Consider the following 19,459-nt stretch of genomic DNA (forward strand, 5'->3'; position numbering starts at 1 on the left):
GATGGCTGCAATCAGGGTTCAAAATTAGCACCATCTTCCAGCCAAATGCTGGTAAACTATGCAGTTGGCTGGTAGATTTGCTTCACTCACCAGGCAAAAAACAATGGTAATCGAGTGACCAGTAAAATTTGAACATTCATTATTGGCTGGTGGACAAAAAAGTACATTTTGAACCCTGGCTGCAATCCATTTAAGTGTCAGTTCCAGTCCTAGGTATACAACAGTTTGTTAGGTTAATGGCTTTACTGGAACCCTTTAATAGAGAGATATTCAACAGGGGGGTCCTCAGAGTTAGTGCAGGGGGGCCACCAATACAAAAACATAATTCTAACATTTTAATAGCAAAGATAAATTGGCCTATTTGTGAAATTTTTTTTTAAATTCACACATTGGAGATAAGCTTAGGTAGCCATACAGTAAAGCTTAAGGATTCACAGCCATTTATTTTCATCCATCCGGCCCAGTTAAGTGTGTGTGTGTGTGTGTGTGTGTTTTTACAGTAGTTGGGGGTCCCTACTCTGTCTCTCTTTCAGCTAAGGGGTCCTTGTCCTAAAAACGTTGAAGACTTCTGCTTTAATAGAACAGAGCCATGGTTAATGTTATTAGTAATACCTGAGCTAACTTACACCTCTGTTCCTTGGACTCCTCCTTCCAGCTGAGCCTAAGAAACCTTGGTGTTTTGTTCGACCAATCGATGTCTTTGGATGGTCATTCTAGACAGTCGGTCAGAAACTGTTTTTATCATTTGAGAAATATCTCTAAATTGAGAACAATACTGCCCAAAGTTACCATGGAGATGATCATTCATGCTTTTATTTCTTCACGGTCAGATTACTGTAATTCTCTTTTTACTTGTTTTAATAAATTTTCTCTGAGCTGTCTTCAATTGGTGCAAAATGCAGCAGCCAGGCTTTTAACAGGAACAAACAGAAGGGCACACATTACCCCGATTTTGTTTACTCTCCACTGGCTTCCAGTAAAATACAGAATTGATTATAAAATTTTAGTTTTAACTTTTAGAGCACTACATGGACAGACGCCTAAATATATCGCAGACTTGTTGACCCCCTACTCTTCTTTCCGCACGCTTCGTTCCTCAGGTCAAAATCTCCTGATGGTCCCTAAAACCCGCCTTAAAACTTGGGGAGACCGCTCCTTTCAGGCAGTTGCTCCCAGACTGTGGAACGCCCTGCCCCCGTCGCTGCGTGTGGCCGATTCTATCGTTTCTTTTACAAAACAGCTGAAGACACTCCTATTCAGACAAGCTTTCACTTGACTGAACTATCATTGTTTTTATGTTTGTATGATGTTTTTTAAATTGTTAAACTTGCTGCATGTAAAGCACTTTGTGACTCTGTCTGTGATAGGTGCTATATAAATAAAGTTTACTTACTTACTTACTTACTATGTGACAAGTCAAAATGACTGACCATTTCCAGCTAGTTTCCAGCTTTGGTAGAGCATTTAGAAACCTGGGTAAAATAAAGGAAAGTTAATGACTATACTATTATATACACTAAATATTTCAGAAATATGAATCGCTCACCTTTGTTTTTTTGGCAACATTATACGGTGTATAAAAGATAAATGAAAAGACTGCCAGTTACTTTAGTTGAGACAATGCTGACACATTTAGCGTAAGGATTCAGTGACTTATTCAAGTGCATATTGTGAGCTTGGGTTGTTTCAGACTTTTTTGAGTTGTCAGAAAGGGTTCAAGAATTCAAAGATATGAAAGTACATACAGGTCTGCATGCTGGAATATGATGTTTTTGATGCATCCTATCCTAAACCTGCACTTTACCCAGGCAGATATATGCAGTTCAAAGCTGTGAAAGAAACACATAAATACTCAACATACCTCTGCTCCTTTTCCAGCCTGGTGTTCATTAGGGGTGGGAATCACCAGAGGCCTCATGATACAATATCATCACGATACGATATTCTGCGATATATTGCAATTTACCTTTTCTTTCATTTTCACATTTTTCCCAATTTCTAATTATGTCCCCAAAAGGAAACTTTGTCAACATCTGTTTTATCTAAAAAGATTTCTCTGTTTGTTCATCTGACTGCGAAATGGGATTGTCAAGCAGAAAAACTGACCAACACATATTAATAGATTGATACTTGGCGTCTGTGTATTGATACAGTATTGCCACGGAAAATATTGTGATACTGTGCAGTATCAATTCCCCCCCCCCCCACACACACCCCTAGTGTTCATCTTGTACAATAAAGATATCTTGTTTGTTTGTTGGTTGCAGTGTTGCTGCAGCATTCTCCAATTCACTTTTGAGAACCACATACCACACATGACCAGATCTTAATGAAGCACACTAACATGGATGAGGGACTCAAACATGAGAAGATGGCTCAAGTGTTGAAGACTGAGCAAGGGAGGCCTCCCTCTCCGAGACCAGCGGTTCTGGCCAACCAGTGGGACTCTGTGGAGTCGGACACGGAGAGCTTGGCCCAGGAGAGAGCTTACCACCAGCAGCAGCAGCTACAAATGCCTACTGGGTGCCATGACCAACACAAATACATTCTTCCTCAGAAGGAGAATGCTGACAGCTTACAGCAGGGAGATGGAGAGGATCAATATGCAAATGATGATGAAACTGAAGCTCTTCAGGTTTGTGATAGCCTTGATGTAGCAGCACACCCCCATGCCAACAGGAACCCCACCCTGTCACAGACTGAATATTTGGATACACAGATGGATGAAAGAGAAGGAACGAGGTGAGTTACTACATTTCTCTTTGTCAGGCAAGTGCAACTCATTGGGTGTTGTGATTAAATGTTGGTATTTAAAGAAACATCTGGGCATTTACACATCCAGCATCAGCTATTTGTGGTTAGAAGAGTGTTCTGTTGCACATGTAACAGCACCTTATAATGATATTTGGCTGTAAGAACATGAGTTCTGAGTACATTTCTAAATCACTAATGCAAAGTCAGAACTTGAGTAGGCTATATCCTTGACGTTACACTTTTAGGATTGCTCCGTTGCCACCGGAAAATCTGCCGGATTTCACTCATTTAGGCCGGATATCCGTTGCCTTGGCCATTGTGTTGACATTCTAAACTCCGGTGGATTTCTGAGGACTATGGTTAACTGCTCCTCAGATCTCTGCAGGGTAAATCCAGACAGCTAGCTAGACTATCTGTCCAATCTGAGTTTTCTGTTGCACAACTTTTAAACGTACACGTTCCACCAAAACAAATTCCTTCCGAGCCTATTTTGCAGCGGCACCGCGGCTTTTCGCCGGTGCTTAGCACCGCCGAAGATGATTGGTTTAAAGAAATGCCAATAAACCAGAGCACGTTTTCCTCCCATCCCAGAATGCTATGTGGACTAGCCAGACCTTTCTCCAGCGCGCTTTAGAGGAAGGTCTGGCAAAGCGAGACTAGAACTTCAGTAAAACAAGGATTTAGACTTGTGTTAAAAGATTGGAGTGTCAGTATATAATTTTAACGTTTTTCCAACTCCATGAAAAGACCCAAAATCAACATGTGTTAGAGGCTCATTGGTTCCTAGTGAAGACGTCAACTTTTTAAAATGATTTACAAATTTATACTTTATTTTAAAAAAAGGCTTAGTAATTTCCGAAAACAGCTGGGCACAGTAGTTCTTAGCAAACAGTAGTCTAATAAACAGGAGTAAATAGTGCATTTGTTGGGTGAATATGGTACAATAGTGGGTATTTACTGCAGCACGATTGTGTAGATGTGATTTGTGTGTTTGTTTCAGTCAAAATAAACTACAATGTGTGTTGGTATGGTAATGAAAGAGCAAGTCTATGGAACCAGCACGGTGGCTTTAGATTTTGGCATTAGAACCCAAATCTAAACACTGATTACACTCTGATAAAGTTGTATTGGCACTAGGGATGGGAGGAGGATGAAGCCTTGTGAAGCTTTGGGGCTCTCTTTTTGTTTTTTCCGAAAAAGAATTGAAGCTTTGGGACTTCAAATGCAGCAAAGACAGTGACACCTGGTGGTTTGAAAAACTTCCAGCAGTCCTTTGAGACCGGGGCCACAACAACACCTCTCTGAATGGTTTTAGTCCCATATAAAAGGTCCAAGAAGCCTGCGTGTCTGTAGTCATTTTGTTGTTCAGAAGCGCTGCGTTAGACCTAAATGTAGAGGGTACTGTGCAATATGTTACAGTCAAAATAATAAATGCATTGTTCTGAAAGCCTAGATATAATATACGTTTGTATTTTTGCTGACACTTAATGTACCGTATTGGTGTAGGTGTCCACTGCAGGCTCATGTTGTATAACATCATGGTTAATGTTTAATGTGAGATTTTATGTGTTGCAATTCGATTAATAAAAACATGAAAACACTAGATCCCACATTAAAAATCCAATAAAATTGGTCATGTTTAGGAAATGAAATAATGGCAATAAACATCTGTAAAAATAAATAAATATAGGTTTAGTTATGTTTAGTTCATTAACAAAAATGTGTTAATTATTATCTTAAAGAAATGTTTTTGTGGTTATTGATAGGAACTAAATAGTGACATTGAGGATCCTATCCTGCACCCAGCACAGTGCAAAGCCCGACGCAAGTGTCTTTGCTAGTTTAAGACTGACGCAGTTGTCAATTTCCCGTCCAATTTCCCGTTAAATAACAAGTGCACCTGCACCCATCTTTGTGCCCATGGGCGTGCTGGTCTTACAGGGAGGTGTGTTCAGGTGTATTCTGGGCGTATTGCTATCTTGAGGCAAAAACCTGGTCTAAAGTCAGTAACGCAGCATTTCATTGTTATTTTAACAGCGCATTAGTAAAATGCTCCTATGCTTGTTACACACACAGGGCAGCAGCACACAAACATGCAGAAGATTAAAAATAAATATATTACGGTGCAAATCATAATAGCAATGCTCCAAGGTCCAAACGCGCCTGGCTTTTAAAGGGAATGGGAGATGATCTCTGATTGGTTTATTGCATGTTTTTGCCCAAAACACACCTCTGATTAATGAAGACACTAAGTACAACCCTTTAGAACCATGCACCCGGACCCTTTTTTTCCACCGTCAAACTAGCAAAAGTGGATTTGGACACGCCCTAAACACACCTGCGTCACGCCATGACCTTAGATTGTTAAATCACATTCGCATAAAACAGCCTTTACGCACGATTGAGAGCTGACATGTTTTGCGCAAAATAAGTAGTTATACCATTTTCGTCCGTTCTAATTTCCAATTTAATATTTCTCTCCATTTTGTAACTCATTATTTTCATTATATATACTGGTTGGTGGAAATCTCTTCCACCAACCAGCCTTCACTGCCCCTACACACAACACACAGCGCTGTCCATTGGTCTAAAACAACAGCTAAGCAATACTCACATGTAAGTCAGCTTAATGTTGTTGTTTTTGCTAATTTCTTTTTTAAATAAAGCTTAAACAGAGGGCGCAAAGAAATACAACTCACAATGTGTGGCGCATGCGAAGGTTTCACCTCTTTTGTCTGTGTGGAAGAAATGGAAGCCAATGTCGCAAATGAGAATATGGATAAAAAACACACTTGACATATCAGAATGCACTATGCAAATTGTCATTCAGGGACGCCCTTTGTTTCCTGACCACTTGATGTTTTCCGTCAGCGGTTGAGTCTGAATTGTTTGCGATCAGTTGTGGGCCCAGCTGGGAGTACATCACATCTCTAATGGCCTTCGCCTTCGGTGGCTACCAATAGCGAAGCACGTTTAGAAGGAGTAGCACGTAAAAACTAGAAATAGAGTTACTAGATGGGACTCCAGTTGTAGTGCCTGCATAGCCCTCTAACTACAGGCCCAGCTGGCCCCTGTTCTACACCTGTTGAGTTTCAAAAAGAGAGGAGCAGCGGGTGCACTGGTATTCATAATGTATACACAAGTTTTTGAGCCGTTTCCGCTCTACATCCTAAACTCCTCCCGTCGATGCAATCCACTTCTGTTCTGGCGGGCTGGGTTTGTTTTGCTAGCTAGCTCCGTTGTGCCGACAAAGCACTGATATCGCAGTGACAAAGAGGATATAACAATGAATTAACTCTTCCTGCTAAATGGCCGCTGTGTGTGAGTGAGAGCGCGGTCAGCGAGCTTGTTACGCCCACAATCTCTTACTGCAGGTTCCAGTTAATCTTATAATGGATATGTATGTTGAGTTATTTAAACACACGATCATGGAAATAAACGCCTCTTGGAGCCCCGGTCGTCCATACCGACTTTCACTGGGTATGGAGTTTGCCTCTTTCTCGTCAGACTGTGTTAATTCGGGTGGGGGAGAGTAACACCATCTCCAGTAGAACCGTGTTCCCAAGCTAGCATCAAAATCGCTGTATTTACACCGGCAGACGCTGCGCAAAACACTTCCGGCGGAAATTAAGTGCATTTGTGTAGAGTTATGGCGCCACCCGGGATTTGGCGCGTGAACTTGTGTATTGCTAGTGAGTGTAAAGATCTGTCTCAGGGTGCAAAGGCGATGCTTCGACGGGGTAAACCAATAGTGAAGCCCGTTCGAGAGGATTCAATTGGGATCTGTGGTTTCAGAGTTGCTAGCTACTGAAGATTGGAGGGAACCTGCTGCAAAATATCTTATAGTATCATTTTGTAATAGAGAAATGTTGTTTAAGCAGAATATCAGAGCAATTTACATTCTGTTATTAAATCAGTCAGTTTCTGACCTTTTTTTCTCTCCCTATCTTGCCATTAACCTATGCCTCGCTGCCATCTGTGCTGTCGGACGGACTGACTAGTTGCTTCTTTTTTCTGTGTTATGGCGGGTGGCAACCAGCATTAAGGTGCATTACCGCCACCCAGACTGAGGCCACTGATCTGCTTGATAGCGTTTACTGGGAAAGCCATAGACAGATAACAAAAGAAAACACGGGAAAGTTCTGATGTTTGCAAGTTCTTACATCACCTCATCAGGGACTGTGTTCTCTACAGCTAGAAGAAAATGTGTTTTAGTTAGTTATTTGAATTATTAAGTTAAGTGTATTTATCCCAGCTTGGTTCTGTGTGTTAAAACATGGGCATGGCCGTAGATGTGTGGTCATGCCAGAGGCTTCGGAGCAATTGGCGGGTTCAGACAGCATGCCGTTCTTTCCTTAGTATGCAGGTTATATGGAAGTCACACTCTCCTCGCCCCCTTCCCTCACACCCTTCCTCTCTACAACTAAACAGTGACAGGGAATTCAAACTGAAAACAGCCATCACTGGATAGAAACTGTCAGTAAAAAAAATCTAAATAAGATTTAAGTGCATGGCCAAAAAATGTTTAAATGTGTTACATTCATTCTTTTTTTAAGATTATCTTTTGGGCTTTTCTGCCTACAGGACAGCTAGGTGAGAAAGGGGAGAGAGAGGGGGAAGACATGCAGGAAGTCATCACAGGTCGGACTCCAACCCTGGACCTCTATGTATATGTGCGCTTGCTCTACCAACTGAGCCAACCCGGCCACTTAGATTCATTCTTTATTTAATTTTTCTATGTCTGTGTTTTATTTTCGAGTGCCAATACTTTTGTTACTGTCAATATAATCTTTCCAGTTCAGGTTTGGTTTTCAATGCCAAACATAAAGTCACTGTCCTGGCTCCTTACCATGTCACCCAGCTCCTTAATGTGTTTTTATCATATTTTTTTTTTGGCAACAGTGGAGATCTGTGGCACAGAGTGAATGAGATACACTAATGTACAAAAGCTTGATTGGGAACGGTCAGATAGCTGAGAGGACTACACTGTATTTCTGAATGGTCTTTCATACTTTTAGAAAGTCGTCTTTATAAATAGATATTATATGTATGAAGAGTTTGTTATGTATATGAAGAACCAAACACTGTCAATGGTTCAACCAGACGGACAATTGACAGGGCAGAAAGAGCAACAGCTGAATAAGAAGAGAAGAAACCAGCAGTCATTGGTACAAGAAACTGGAAGCTTAGCATCAAAGTCTTACAGCAGTTTTCTCCCCATTTAATTATTATTCTTTTGGGGCCAAAACTTTTTCATAGGAAATAATACATTTGGTGTCTGAATTATACTGTTTTATCTGCTAAAATAGCCATTATTGAAGGAAAATAGAACAACATCAATATAGCAGATGATTCCAAACCTTTGAACGGTAGAGCACACCAGACTTTGATTCCCCCAGAATACTTGTTGGTTCAGGCCTTTAGTGGAATTGGTTGACAAGAGGAGAAATAAAGAATATCACCCGACTAACCCTTTAAATGACTCTAGAAAAGCTACATGTGACTATAGAGTTATGCAGTTTGGCCAGTAGATGGCAGTCATTTATGTTAGTGGCACAATTGCAAATGGACTAAAAAGAAACCAAAACCTGCAGGCTTTATTTCTTAGAAAACAATATAGAAAACAACCTTTTTGTTATGTTTTGATCACATGATTGGCTGTGTAGCCTTGTTTATCACAATCATTCTATATACATGTGGCATTAGTTATTCACCATGATGAGATTTGTGCTCGACCTTGTTCAATTTGCCTATTGAACTAGACTGTCACTTCCACTGTCTGTGACAAATTAATTGAAATTAAGCAGTTTAGATGGAATACCGGAAGGAGAATGGCAGCAGCAATCAAACCTATTACTTTCAAACAGTACATGGATGATAAAAGATAAATAGCCCTCATACATCACTTAACAATGAAGTGGTGTCAGTTATTTAATGAGATGCAGACACCGATGGTACATTGTACCGAGAATGGCCTAATTCAGGTGCTTTCACAATAACAGCTTTCATTTGAGGTAAATTAGATTTTTGTTTTGTTTGGGTGGATCACAATAAGTGGTCACTCGTGGTCCATTAACAAGGTTCATTGTTGCTGAAAAGGAGACCTCTCTTTCTCTCTTTTGAAGGAGCAGTGGTAGGCATCTATGGTGGGAACGGCACCACATCTGTTTTTGCACTTTTGTCGACCCGTACCATTGTTTCCCCCTCTCTTTCCTGCAGACACAGCCTGATAGTCATTTCCCTCCAAAATAGAAAAGGGGCATTCTTCATTTTTAATGTCATTAACCCGTGCAGATTGATGCCCACCAAGTGTGGGTCTGCTTCCAAAGTACATTGTTTCAGAGGAAAATGACCATGACATTTTCTCACAAAAGCCTCCATTTCATAGAGCCAAAGCAGTGAACACAGTCCCATTCCTATCATCATGTTCTCATAGTCCTCGCTGCTGCCTCCTCAAAGCCTTTTCACACATTGCCATTGCATAGTTTACAAACCCAATGGGCATTCCTCATTCAAGCGAAAGATTCCTATTTAAGCAACTCCATTCATCCCTCTTAACTATATTTTACACCTACCTCACTCAAAATATTGCAAAATGATATTTGAGTGTAGTCCAGTATGGCCAGTTTTTTTTCATTTCCCCATTCAGTGTTTGTCACAACATTTTACTGGCTTTTGTATTTAGGTGTCTGTATCTTGGGCAAGAAATATTAGGCTGTGGTGTTTGGCCAGTGTTGGAGGCATCATGTTCAGCTGCATGTTGTCTATAATGCATTCTCCAACTTGTTTGAGTCTGAGTCATTAGAGAGACATCCCTTACCCTTTTGGCCTCATCGAAGTGAAGGGCCCTACACCTAGGCAACCTCCCCCCCCCGACGCACAACATAACGGCAGGAGAATTAGCCTCCCCTCGTCCTCCCAGTAAGCACAACAAAGAGGCTCTCTGCTATTTATTTTAATGAGATCTTTTCATCACCATCAGAAAGAGCATTTCAGCCTGCAATTTTCAAGCCATTTCATAAGCTGAAAATTGCCGTTTGTAAACCATTCCCCCGCTAGTAGCTCTCAAATACACTCTCATTAGTGAGCCTGGAGGTGAAAATACGAAAATTATCTGTAAATACAGGCACATAATCCCCCTCATCTGTTTCAATTTTAGAAGTCTCTGATAAGGCCTAGCTCTTTGTCCGAGGACATCATCATTCTAATAATGGTCTAATGCCTCTTGTTCCTTTGACCTCTAAGTAAAGGCCTATGTGACATTCAGGTGTCTGTAAAACTTCCTTTGGATATGGAAATGTTGTTAATAAAGCTGCTTACCAACAATTAAACCAATTACTAATAATATGATTGAGACTGTTCTATGCATAAATGGACATACTCTTTGATAATTCCATTTAGTTTCGTATCTCCTATTTGCCTAATTGATTGAGCTTAGCAATAGAGCTATAACTTACTGATGCAAATATTAGTCTGAGGCTAGTTGTATTCAACATGGATCTTTATTGCTATTATCTTTCTTTAACCTCGCAGCCAGCTGCTCACTGATGATGTCTACTCTGAGCTACGCTATGACCCCAACTGGAGGACCAACCTGAGGGGAGCCGGCCGCTTCAATGAGAGTCCACGGACATCTGTCGAGGAATATTACCAAGTACCTAAAGAGAAATTTAGACAGTCAAGTGGTGACAGCCAAGGACTCAGAATAAAAGCAGGATACAGATACATCATCGACACAAGTCCAGCTGCTGTGGTGACTCCTCATTTGACTGCCGATGAGTCTGACCAGCCGTACCGCCTACACCCACAACATGGTCAGACTAGTTCAGTAACATCTCCCCACTGTCACAACCACGCTTTACAACTTGGATCACCAGAGGCTGACTATTCAAAGCCATCCTGCATTTTTACTAAAGATGACAGTGACAAGCGTTCACTAAAAGGATTCAAAAAGATGCATGGGAATAACTGTGACAATGCTGGGGAATACAGCAGGTCTCCTGAGCAGCCCAAGGATATACGTGCTATGTCCAAGAACATCCAAGAACGCACACAAGGGGGACCCACTCAAATACAGCAAATGAGCACATCCATAGTTCCCAAGGTTTTATTGAACAAAAAGCTCGAAAGACTGACCGAGGACATCGTGGAACGCAACAAAATAACCCTGGGGCGCAACACATCCAAATGTGGCTCCTATGTAAGTGTGCATGCACTTAACCGGGAGATGCCTCATCATGTCAATAAGGTGTGTATATAACTTGATAATTTAGAGTTTTCTCAACCAATAACATCTGGTTATGGTTCAAATCACTGAATGATAATTTTAATCTTTGAAATGCGATATCAAACTTTGAGACAGCTCTGTGTTGGCTGCTCTCCTGAAACACGTTGCAATTACAGAAACAGACACCAGGAGCTGCACTAACATTGATAATGATTCCTGGGCTGCCGAGCTCTTGTTACACACACATGATTTAAGAGTAGGTTTCACTGTGGACAGACTACCAAAAAATACTGGAATAAAATGTAAAATATGGATTTTTTTTTTAAATCTCGCTTTAAACCGTGACAGTTCACACTTTGAGTTTTTGCGATCCCTCCTGTGGCTTTGTGTAGTGATGGACAGATTAACTACATCTATTGGATCTACTGGCTTCTATGAATTTCCTTTTTTTCTTTAACAATTTTGGTTGTTTGTTTTGGAAATAAACAAAGCAGATTCTGGTTGTAGTTATGATTGCGGTATTAGGCCCAAACAGCTACAGGCAAGTTTGTGGTGTGTTTTAGACACCAAGTCTAGCTTTTGTAGTATTGGTAAATGAACACGATTCAAGATTGAAGATACTTTATTGTCATTGTGTGGACACAACAAAATTGCGTTGGTGGCAATCAGTGCGTGTAATAGTGCTGATAGTGCTGTGGTATGTTATGTAATGACTTAATCCATTGAACCCTGGCTACTTACAGTATTAAGATGTTTTAAACACAGAGGTCAGTTCTGGGGCTTGTCAGTGCACATGCACAACACATTGTGTTTCTTTATATTTTTCAGAGATCTGTATTACAGTGCACTCAGGTGATAAGAAAAGTAGCCAAGTGTCAGTGTAGTTACTCCTGAAATCTTATTCTGATCTTGGAGACACTATTAATGGGCAGTGGCTTGACTGCAGCTTTTCCCCCGAGCAGAATATAGGCCAAGATTGTTTGCTTCTTTGTTTTGTCTTTTTCTTTCTGCATGAGCCAGGCTTTTGCTCATTTAGTAATATTGTTGCTATCTACATGCCTTTTTATTGTCATCTCATACATAAGAGAATATCCTATGATGTTTGCCCTGACCCAGTCTGGAAAATTAATTTGGCAGAGGCGCATTGCTGTTTTCATCTGCCTTCTTCTCCACTATATGAAAAGAGCCATGTCTGGCTATGCAGTGCTTATTATGAGTTGATGTGTACAACAAGAACATCAGAGACGCATGGTTACCAATAGGCTCTTAGACATCCCTGCACCTGGCACAGTGGCATAATTGGTCGGGATGGCCCGCATTCCCCATTTGTTGGGCCACAAGACTGTTTGCTGGCTATAATACCCCCAACCATCTGAGCCCCAGCCCTCTACAATGTCTCATATCATCACCATTTACATAGTCAAGAGCCGTTAGCTTTGTGCAATGGTAAACAGAGCCAGAGCCTTTCCCTCTCTGGAACCCTTGTGTTTTGTCATTTCCCTCTGAATTCGCTTATTAGTTTTCCATTGCCTTGTCTCCCCAAAGACATGTCTTACTTAATGGGGGACATAGGGCACAAAAGAAGGGGCACTCATTTGCATGTAGTCTACTGTTTCATCATAGGATTAATCTATGAATTGTAAGGGCAACAGTATAATGTATCAACAAAGCTGATCGGAAATAGGCTTAGAGCTTAGTCATTTTTTAAACCATATTTTAGAACCACACTCACTAAAATAAAATAATATCTATGTAAAAACTGCAGTTGATTGCAGCATTGTGATTAATGGACAATCCACCCCAAAACAGAATAAACATATGAAATTTGTATGAACTTGGACAGTTCATTCTTGATTTGCTGTGTGAACATGACCAGGTTTTTGAAAAACAAAAGATCCAAGAGTCTTTAGATGCCATCATCATAGGTCTTCTCCTGCGTTATTGAATAATTATTAAATTAGAGGCTGAATTAAGCGACTCTGTGGCAAGTGCTCAAGTTACATTTGGTTTAAATGCACACCGAAATGAAAAAAAACGTGTAATTGAGTCTACAGAGTCACAGTTCTGAGTTAGTTATTAAGACAGCATCCTCTAGTTATGTCTCATGATCAAATGGAGTTTGGAATAAGGCTGTTCATTTTCACACACTAAATGAAATATTGATGATCAAAGAAGTAACATATAAGAATTGTGTTGTCTTCTCCCTTCAGTATTTTTGGAAATGTAATATTAAAGGTCAGAGAGAGAAACAAAAAACAACTTTTCATAATAAGGATAACCACATATATTTTACCCAAAGCTTTCTTGTCCCTAACTCCTTGCAAAAGACAGCAACACTTAATGTACAAATCGCATCAGTTTCAAAAATCAATACGAGTCCAGAAAAGTCAGTTGTTACTGGTCCCTTTTTAAAATACCCCATTTGGTCTTTTGAAGAGTGCAGCCATCTGAAGGCAACTTGTGATAATTAGACGTGTTATTAAATGTACACAATTTCCTAATGCAGCAAATGTTTAGCTCGGCCAAGTGGCAGAGTGGAAGTAGCAATGATTGGCTTCATCGGGGCTTGGGCCTCCTTTGATAAAGACAGAAGTAGCAGATCAATCTTCTGCTATTGCACTCACCCCTTAGAGCCCCTACTCCTCCTGCAGGCCCTCACTTCAAAGCCAGGGCAACATAATGTACAATCTTTTAATAGCTTTAGACCAAAGCTCCGGGGAGCTCTCTGCCACTGTATACCCTGCCTCAGTCTAAACACCTAATCAAGATTACCTGGGCTGGCCACAATAGCAGCTAAATGCAATTCAAGATCCACAGCCGCTTTGAAGTCTTCATTGTGAAAAGCAGATGTTTCCCGGGTACAGGAGGTAATACAGCTTGCTGCAATTGCCAGACTTTGTTGTGACATCGTCTCGCAGAGAAGCAATTACGGGCCTCCCAATTTAGTAAAAAAGATATTACACAGCTTACCATGCTCAACATGCAATACAGGCTTGATCATTTGCTCCAACTGATTGGTATGTTTATAATGGGTGACAAAAGGCAATGTCAGGGGGAATGGTTAAAGGTGAGAGGAGGTGCAAAGTGTTTGTGTGTGTGTGTGTGTGTGTGTGTACACTGCTGGACATACAGTAGTCACTGACACGTGCTCCTGATCTCCAAACGACTGCTCTATCCTCATTGATCATCTGTAACAGCACCCACATGTCTAAAAGTCTCTCTATCATTTCAATCTCTATCAAGCTGCTGAACTCCAATAGTAAATCTTAGCACAACAGAGCAAAGGGCAATAAAAACACCAGCACTTTTTGCACCTAACAATTTCATTCTTACTGTCACCTTTTAAGATGTCATATTGTCTATCTATCTAGCTATCTGTCTGTCTGTCTGTCTGTCTGTCGGTCTGTCTATCTATCTATCTATCATCAATGGGGATTGTATTTGCTAATAATATGTTGGATTCATGTTAAGACATTTTTTGAAAAAGACTTTCTAATATTAACAATAATTTGAACATTGCAGTGACTCTGAGGACCCCCTAGGGGTCCTGGACCCCCTGTTGAAGATCCCTGTGCTAGACCATACAGCGTACATAAATTAACAGCATGCGGTCTAGGAGGTTTGTCCAACAGTGCTCTGAATTCCTCTCAGCATAATAGCAGCGTCTGAGCCTATTAGATTCAATCACAAACACACTTATTGATGGATATCAATAAGTGTGTTGGATCCACTCATTCCTTGTGACCTTCACCTATTCAAGCTGACAGAATTGATTGCATTCAGTGAAAAAGTCTTCAGCCCGTCAATACCATCGACCCACTCAGATGGTCCTCTGCCGCTGAGGGGAGTCCTGAAGTTAACTAAATGATTTTCATTACAGCATTAACAGAACATATTTCCCTGCCGCAAACGGGTACATTAGGAACAACTGAAACAGTAAATTGATGTAATATGATGTGGTCAAGTAAGACAGGCGTTGATAGTAATGGATGCAGTATTGATAGCCCTCAGTAGGTGTTGTTGTGTAGGTTTTAATGGGCTTCAGTAAAGGCTTCAGTTACCAGTGTATAGACAGAAAAAAATATAAAGAACGTTTCTTTCACCTTTCTCCAGTTAGTATCAGCATGTTGCTTTCTCTGTGTTCTGTCTAAAGGGGCATGGAACTCTGAAGAAGACAGCCAGCGCAGAAAGTCAAGAGGACAGTTCAGACCCCAAGCCAAAAACACAGCAGTTGAGGGTAAAACACTCTTGTTCTTTTCACTTGTTGGACATGTCAGTCCAAACAGTAGTGTGAAAATCTAGTAAAATCTAGTTTCTTTTGCGGTATTGTGTGTATGGAAGCTTGATTGCCTAATTTCCTGCAAGGGCCACCTAGCTGCTGCGCAGTTGGGACACTTTCTCCTTGGCTTTTAATTTCCTTTAGGGAATGTGGACACAATCACTGGTGGTGTTGTTGCACTGGGCTTGCCAGAGATGATTTTTTTAAAAAAAGAGAAAAAAAAGAAAAGAGGAGTCTGAGTGAAAAAGGAGAGGATTGGAGAAGCATTATTATTTTGAGCACTTGAGCAGCCACCTTGACGCTGCCAAGCAGATGAGAATAAATATTTTCCCTCTGGAATGGGCAAAGCTGATGTTTGCTAAATCAGCAGCATTAGATGCATGAGACACTCGCTCATAGACCTCCTGCTAAATAATTTGGTGGGATCATGCAAAGAAGAGCTCCAGCACTTCTTGCACTTGGAAAGAATTGTGCCTCTTATTGAGAGCTCATGTTTGTCTGTTGTTGTTTTGTGTGGTTTGAATGGGTAGATTTAGAGTTGATGCTTTGTGCTCCACACCACCTTCAGAAATAGGCCACGCTATACTGTGCATGTTAGCACATCTCACAGAAAAGCTTTCAAAATGGATCTAAAAAGTCAACATGCACATCAGCAGTCTTGAAATATGATGATGGCAAAATTAGACCCATCTTTCGAGTTTCTTTGCTGGTATTAAAGCAGTATTTCAGTTGCGTATGATAGGGACTATATATGTTATTACATGCCTATTTGTTTTGGTGGAGAAACATGTTATATGCTTTGATTTTGCCATATGTTTGGGTTTTGTGAATTAACACCCCTGCACACCAGAGTCACTAATTCCTTTAAATCAATCCTGTTTATATCAGTACTTTTTTATTGCTGTGACATTCTACATCAATGAAAAATGTTATCCTCAAACTGTTAATCCTGCTCTAACCCCAGGTCACCCAGATCAGTGAAGGGAAGAAAGCCCAGCGGAAAGAAAACCCCAACTGCCCTCCACAGCAGCAGCAGACCCCTGCCCTGGGGGTCAGCGCTGAGTGGGGGGGCCGTCTGAGCTTCCCATTGGCAAAACCAGCCGCTGCAGGTCAGCCAAACCCTCAGAAGACGACTTCTTCACAGCCTTTGGTCCCCAACATCCACCTCAACATCAACCTCAACACTTCATCCCATCTCCTTCCGTTAAGCCAGCAGAGGGGCCAGGAAGACATCATCAGTTTAGCGTCTCTTCATGCTTGTCCTAATTGGAGCCCTGCATCTGAAGTTGAACTTGCCCTGTCCCCTGGATATCAACTAACAATTCCAGGAAGGTCCTCCCAGACCTCTCAGAAAGGTGTAAGCACACATCTCCACCACCAAAACCTGGAGAGTAGCCCCGAACAATGGCAAAGGTGAACCATTTACTGTATACAGATTTTTTTCTAACGAAAGATAAAAAAGATATTACATTTTAACAATCTCATTGGGGAAATTGGGCTCCTGCACCAAATAATACCAGTCAGATAGAGCAAATAAGGTTAGAATCAAACTAAATACTGGACACACTTGAGCAATCACAACACAACAGTCAACTAATGACAAATAACAGTATACTTGTGGTTTCTGTAAAATGACTAGCACTGTGGCAAAGAAATTTAGTCTGATACACCATATGAAAATGAATAAGAATATAGGCGTATGCAATATATAAAATAATATCATATGAAAAATACTTTTTTGTCTAATAGTCTATTATCATAGCCCCATACATCTGTCCTTGAGTGATCCGATCACAAGTGGACAGCTCTGAGTACAGGTGGAAATGCCCCCAGGATGCATTGAGGACACAATGAGATCTGATCACTCACACCACATTCACGTGTCCACATTCTTATAGCAGTGTGTATGGGTATGTGTCCTGGGCCACGTAGAGGGCCGCCTACTCAACTGTAAGCAGAACTACGTACTCGTTCAAAGTATTTCTCATGTCATGGGTTGCTTGGTAAAGTCAGCCGCGGCTGTATAACGGTGGAGCGGTTTCATTTCCTATAAATCCTTTACAATAAAAGTTCTATTATGAAGCAGCAAAATCAGGAAATGTTGGGTCTTCATCAGCAGTAATGTAACACGACTCCTATGAGCAAGCACAAACCGGTAAAATAAAGCAGATCATATAGAAACTAAACTTCAAACCACAGAGATTCAGTTAGAAGCTAAAAATGTACTGAGAGCTGAACACAGCGACTTAAAAACGCCGTTCTCTCCCGCCGCCCATCAGTAGACTTCCTTATGTTGGCACACAGACCGACTGTGGGTAGCGCTGTTTCATTAGTCATCGCTCATTTCTAATGTATGATTTATGTGAGAGTAACAACTGACATTTTTAGACACACACACACACACACACACACAGCCTACAGGTATGTGCAAACGGAAATGATGTCCGTGTTTATTTGCATATAGAGCGGGGAAGTGAGATCCGATCAAAAGTGGTCACTCAGGACGCTTTTGGAGACCCATTCTGCTGCCAGTTGGGAACACCTGTACTCAGAGCTGTCCACTTGTGATCCAATCACTTATCACTGATCGGATTTTATTACCAGGTAGAAACAGCCAACCTGTGACTCCTCAGTGTTTATCCACCAATAACTTTGTGTTTCAGGACAGCTGCGTTGAAGTGGCCATTATCCTGTGAAGGGGAGGACCAGAAGTGTCCAAATGAGGTTCAAACGAAGCAGTTTCCACAAAACCTCCCCAGGACACCCACCACCACTTTTTCGGGCTCCTACACAGTTCTGCCCCCTATAACAGAGTCAATGGCAGGAAAAGAGCCTGAGCTGAGCCCTGGTGTGAACACAGCCTACCCCATCCATAGAAGCAGCTCTGATGGCTACCTGGGTCAGATGGAGAAACAGAAGCAGCTGAGGACCAGAGTCACTTACAAGGTCGGTGTGTCCCAAAAGGAGGATGCTGAATGTCCACAGCTTTGTCATCTACTGTAGAACAGTTATATTGGTGTTTCATCAGTGTATTATTGTATGTCTGCCATCTGATCTAAGATTTATATATTTTGATTAGGACAATGCACATTAATCAACATTTCTGTAAATGCGCCAGTGTTAGCCAGTCGGCTAATTTTCAACTGTAGTCCTAGTTGCATGCATGTCTTTATGGTGGGAAGAAACCAGAGCACCCAGAGGAAACCCACACAAGCACGGGGAGAACATGCAAACTCCACACAGAAAGGCCTGGGACGTCCTGGGTTCGAACCCAGAACCTTCTTGCTGTGAGGCAGAAGTGCTAACCACTGAGCCACCATGCTGCGTCTGAGATGTCACACAGATAAAAAAGAAAAGTCCATCTGAGTATTTGTTGGAAATGCATGCATTTAAACTATGTTTTGACAGAGCTCACGGACTACAAAACTCACTCAAAACATACTGAATAATAACGGTCCTGTTAGAAAAATAAGAACTCATTATGCAGTTTCACCTAACAAAAGTGACACATGAATTCTTCAATTGAGAGGCATTCCCCTTTAATCCCCACGTACATGAGAGGTTACACAAATAAATGCCCCTTTGAAGTCCCAAATAATCCCCTCAGCTGTCTCCATGCAGGGACAGCTTAATCCAGCAGGAGTGTTCTGGTGACTAAGGGCACAAAACATCAGGTTAATTGTCTAGCTCCACTAAGCTACACTTAATTGCTATAAGATGATGACTATATAAACCACAGAGCTGCAGGCTCTGAAAAGCCATTTAAAGATGTGTTAGAGGATAAGATGATTAGAAGGAAGAGAGTCTGTGAGGCGCAGGGCCACTAAAGATGCCCATTTGCATTTAATGATTTGGCTGTTGTTGCTTTTTCCCCTCTCCTTTGGGTTTGCCAGGCTGAGATGGGTCCTGATGTGACAGGACGCAGGGTATATTTAAATACAGGTGATACAGGTCTCAAAAATACTTCTTGCTGTACTAGTTTAGTCTTACTTGTGAATCTAACCCAAAACAGCATTGGTGCAAACTGACTACAAACAAAATATTGATATTTTAGACATAGCCTGTTTTGCTGCCATTCGTTATGTGCCATAATACAAGAAGATGATCTCTGTGTGCTGAGACTTTTTTTTTAGTACTCGTCATTTTCATTTTTGTAATGATAAGACATATTAAATTTTTTCTATTATTTTTTTGGCCAT

At 41.1% G+C, this 19,459-nt stretch overlaps 1 protein-coding gene across 5 annotated transcripts in view; it reads left to right on the forward strand.

The window, feature by feature from the left end:
• Positions 1-2,257: 2,257 nt before the first annotated feature.
• The window catches only part of jhy (junctional cadherin complex regulator), a 28,167-nt gene continuing 10,965 nt past the window's right edge, over positions 2,258-19,459 (forward strand). For 3 of the 5 annotated variants that reach the window (XM_036008646.1, XM_031310676.1, XM_031310678.1), the window contains exons 1-5: positions 2,258-2,742; positions 10,288-11,002; positions 15,135-15,218; positions 16,225-16,673; positions 17,924-18,206. In XM_036008646.1, the coding sequence (XP_035864539.1) occupies positions 2,330-2,742; positions 10,288-11,002; positions 15,135-15,218; positions 16,225-16,673; positions 17,924-18,206 (1,944 nt within the window). In that variant the 5' untranslated portion in view covers positions 2,258-2,329. The remainder of the gene's footprint in view (positions 2,743-10,287; positions 11,003-15,134; positions 15,219-16,224; positions 16,674-17,923; positions 18,207-19,459) is intronic. The other 2 variants (XM_036008647.1, XM_036008648.1) reach the window with 2 other exon arrangements.

This window comes from Sander lucioperca, chromosome 13 (genome assembly GCF_008315115.2).
Source record: "Sander lucioperca isolate FBNREF2018 chromosome 13, SLUC_FBN_1.2, whole genome shotgun sequence".
In the NCBI taxonomy this organism is placed as follows: Eukaryota; Metazoa; Chordata; class Actinopteri; order Perciformes; family Percidae; genus Sander; species Sander lucioperca.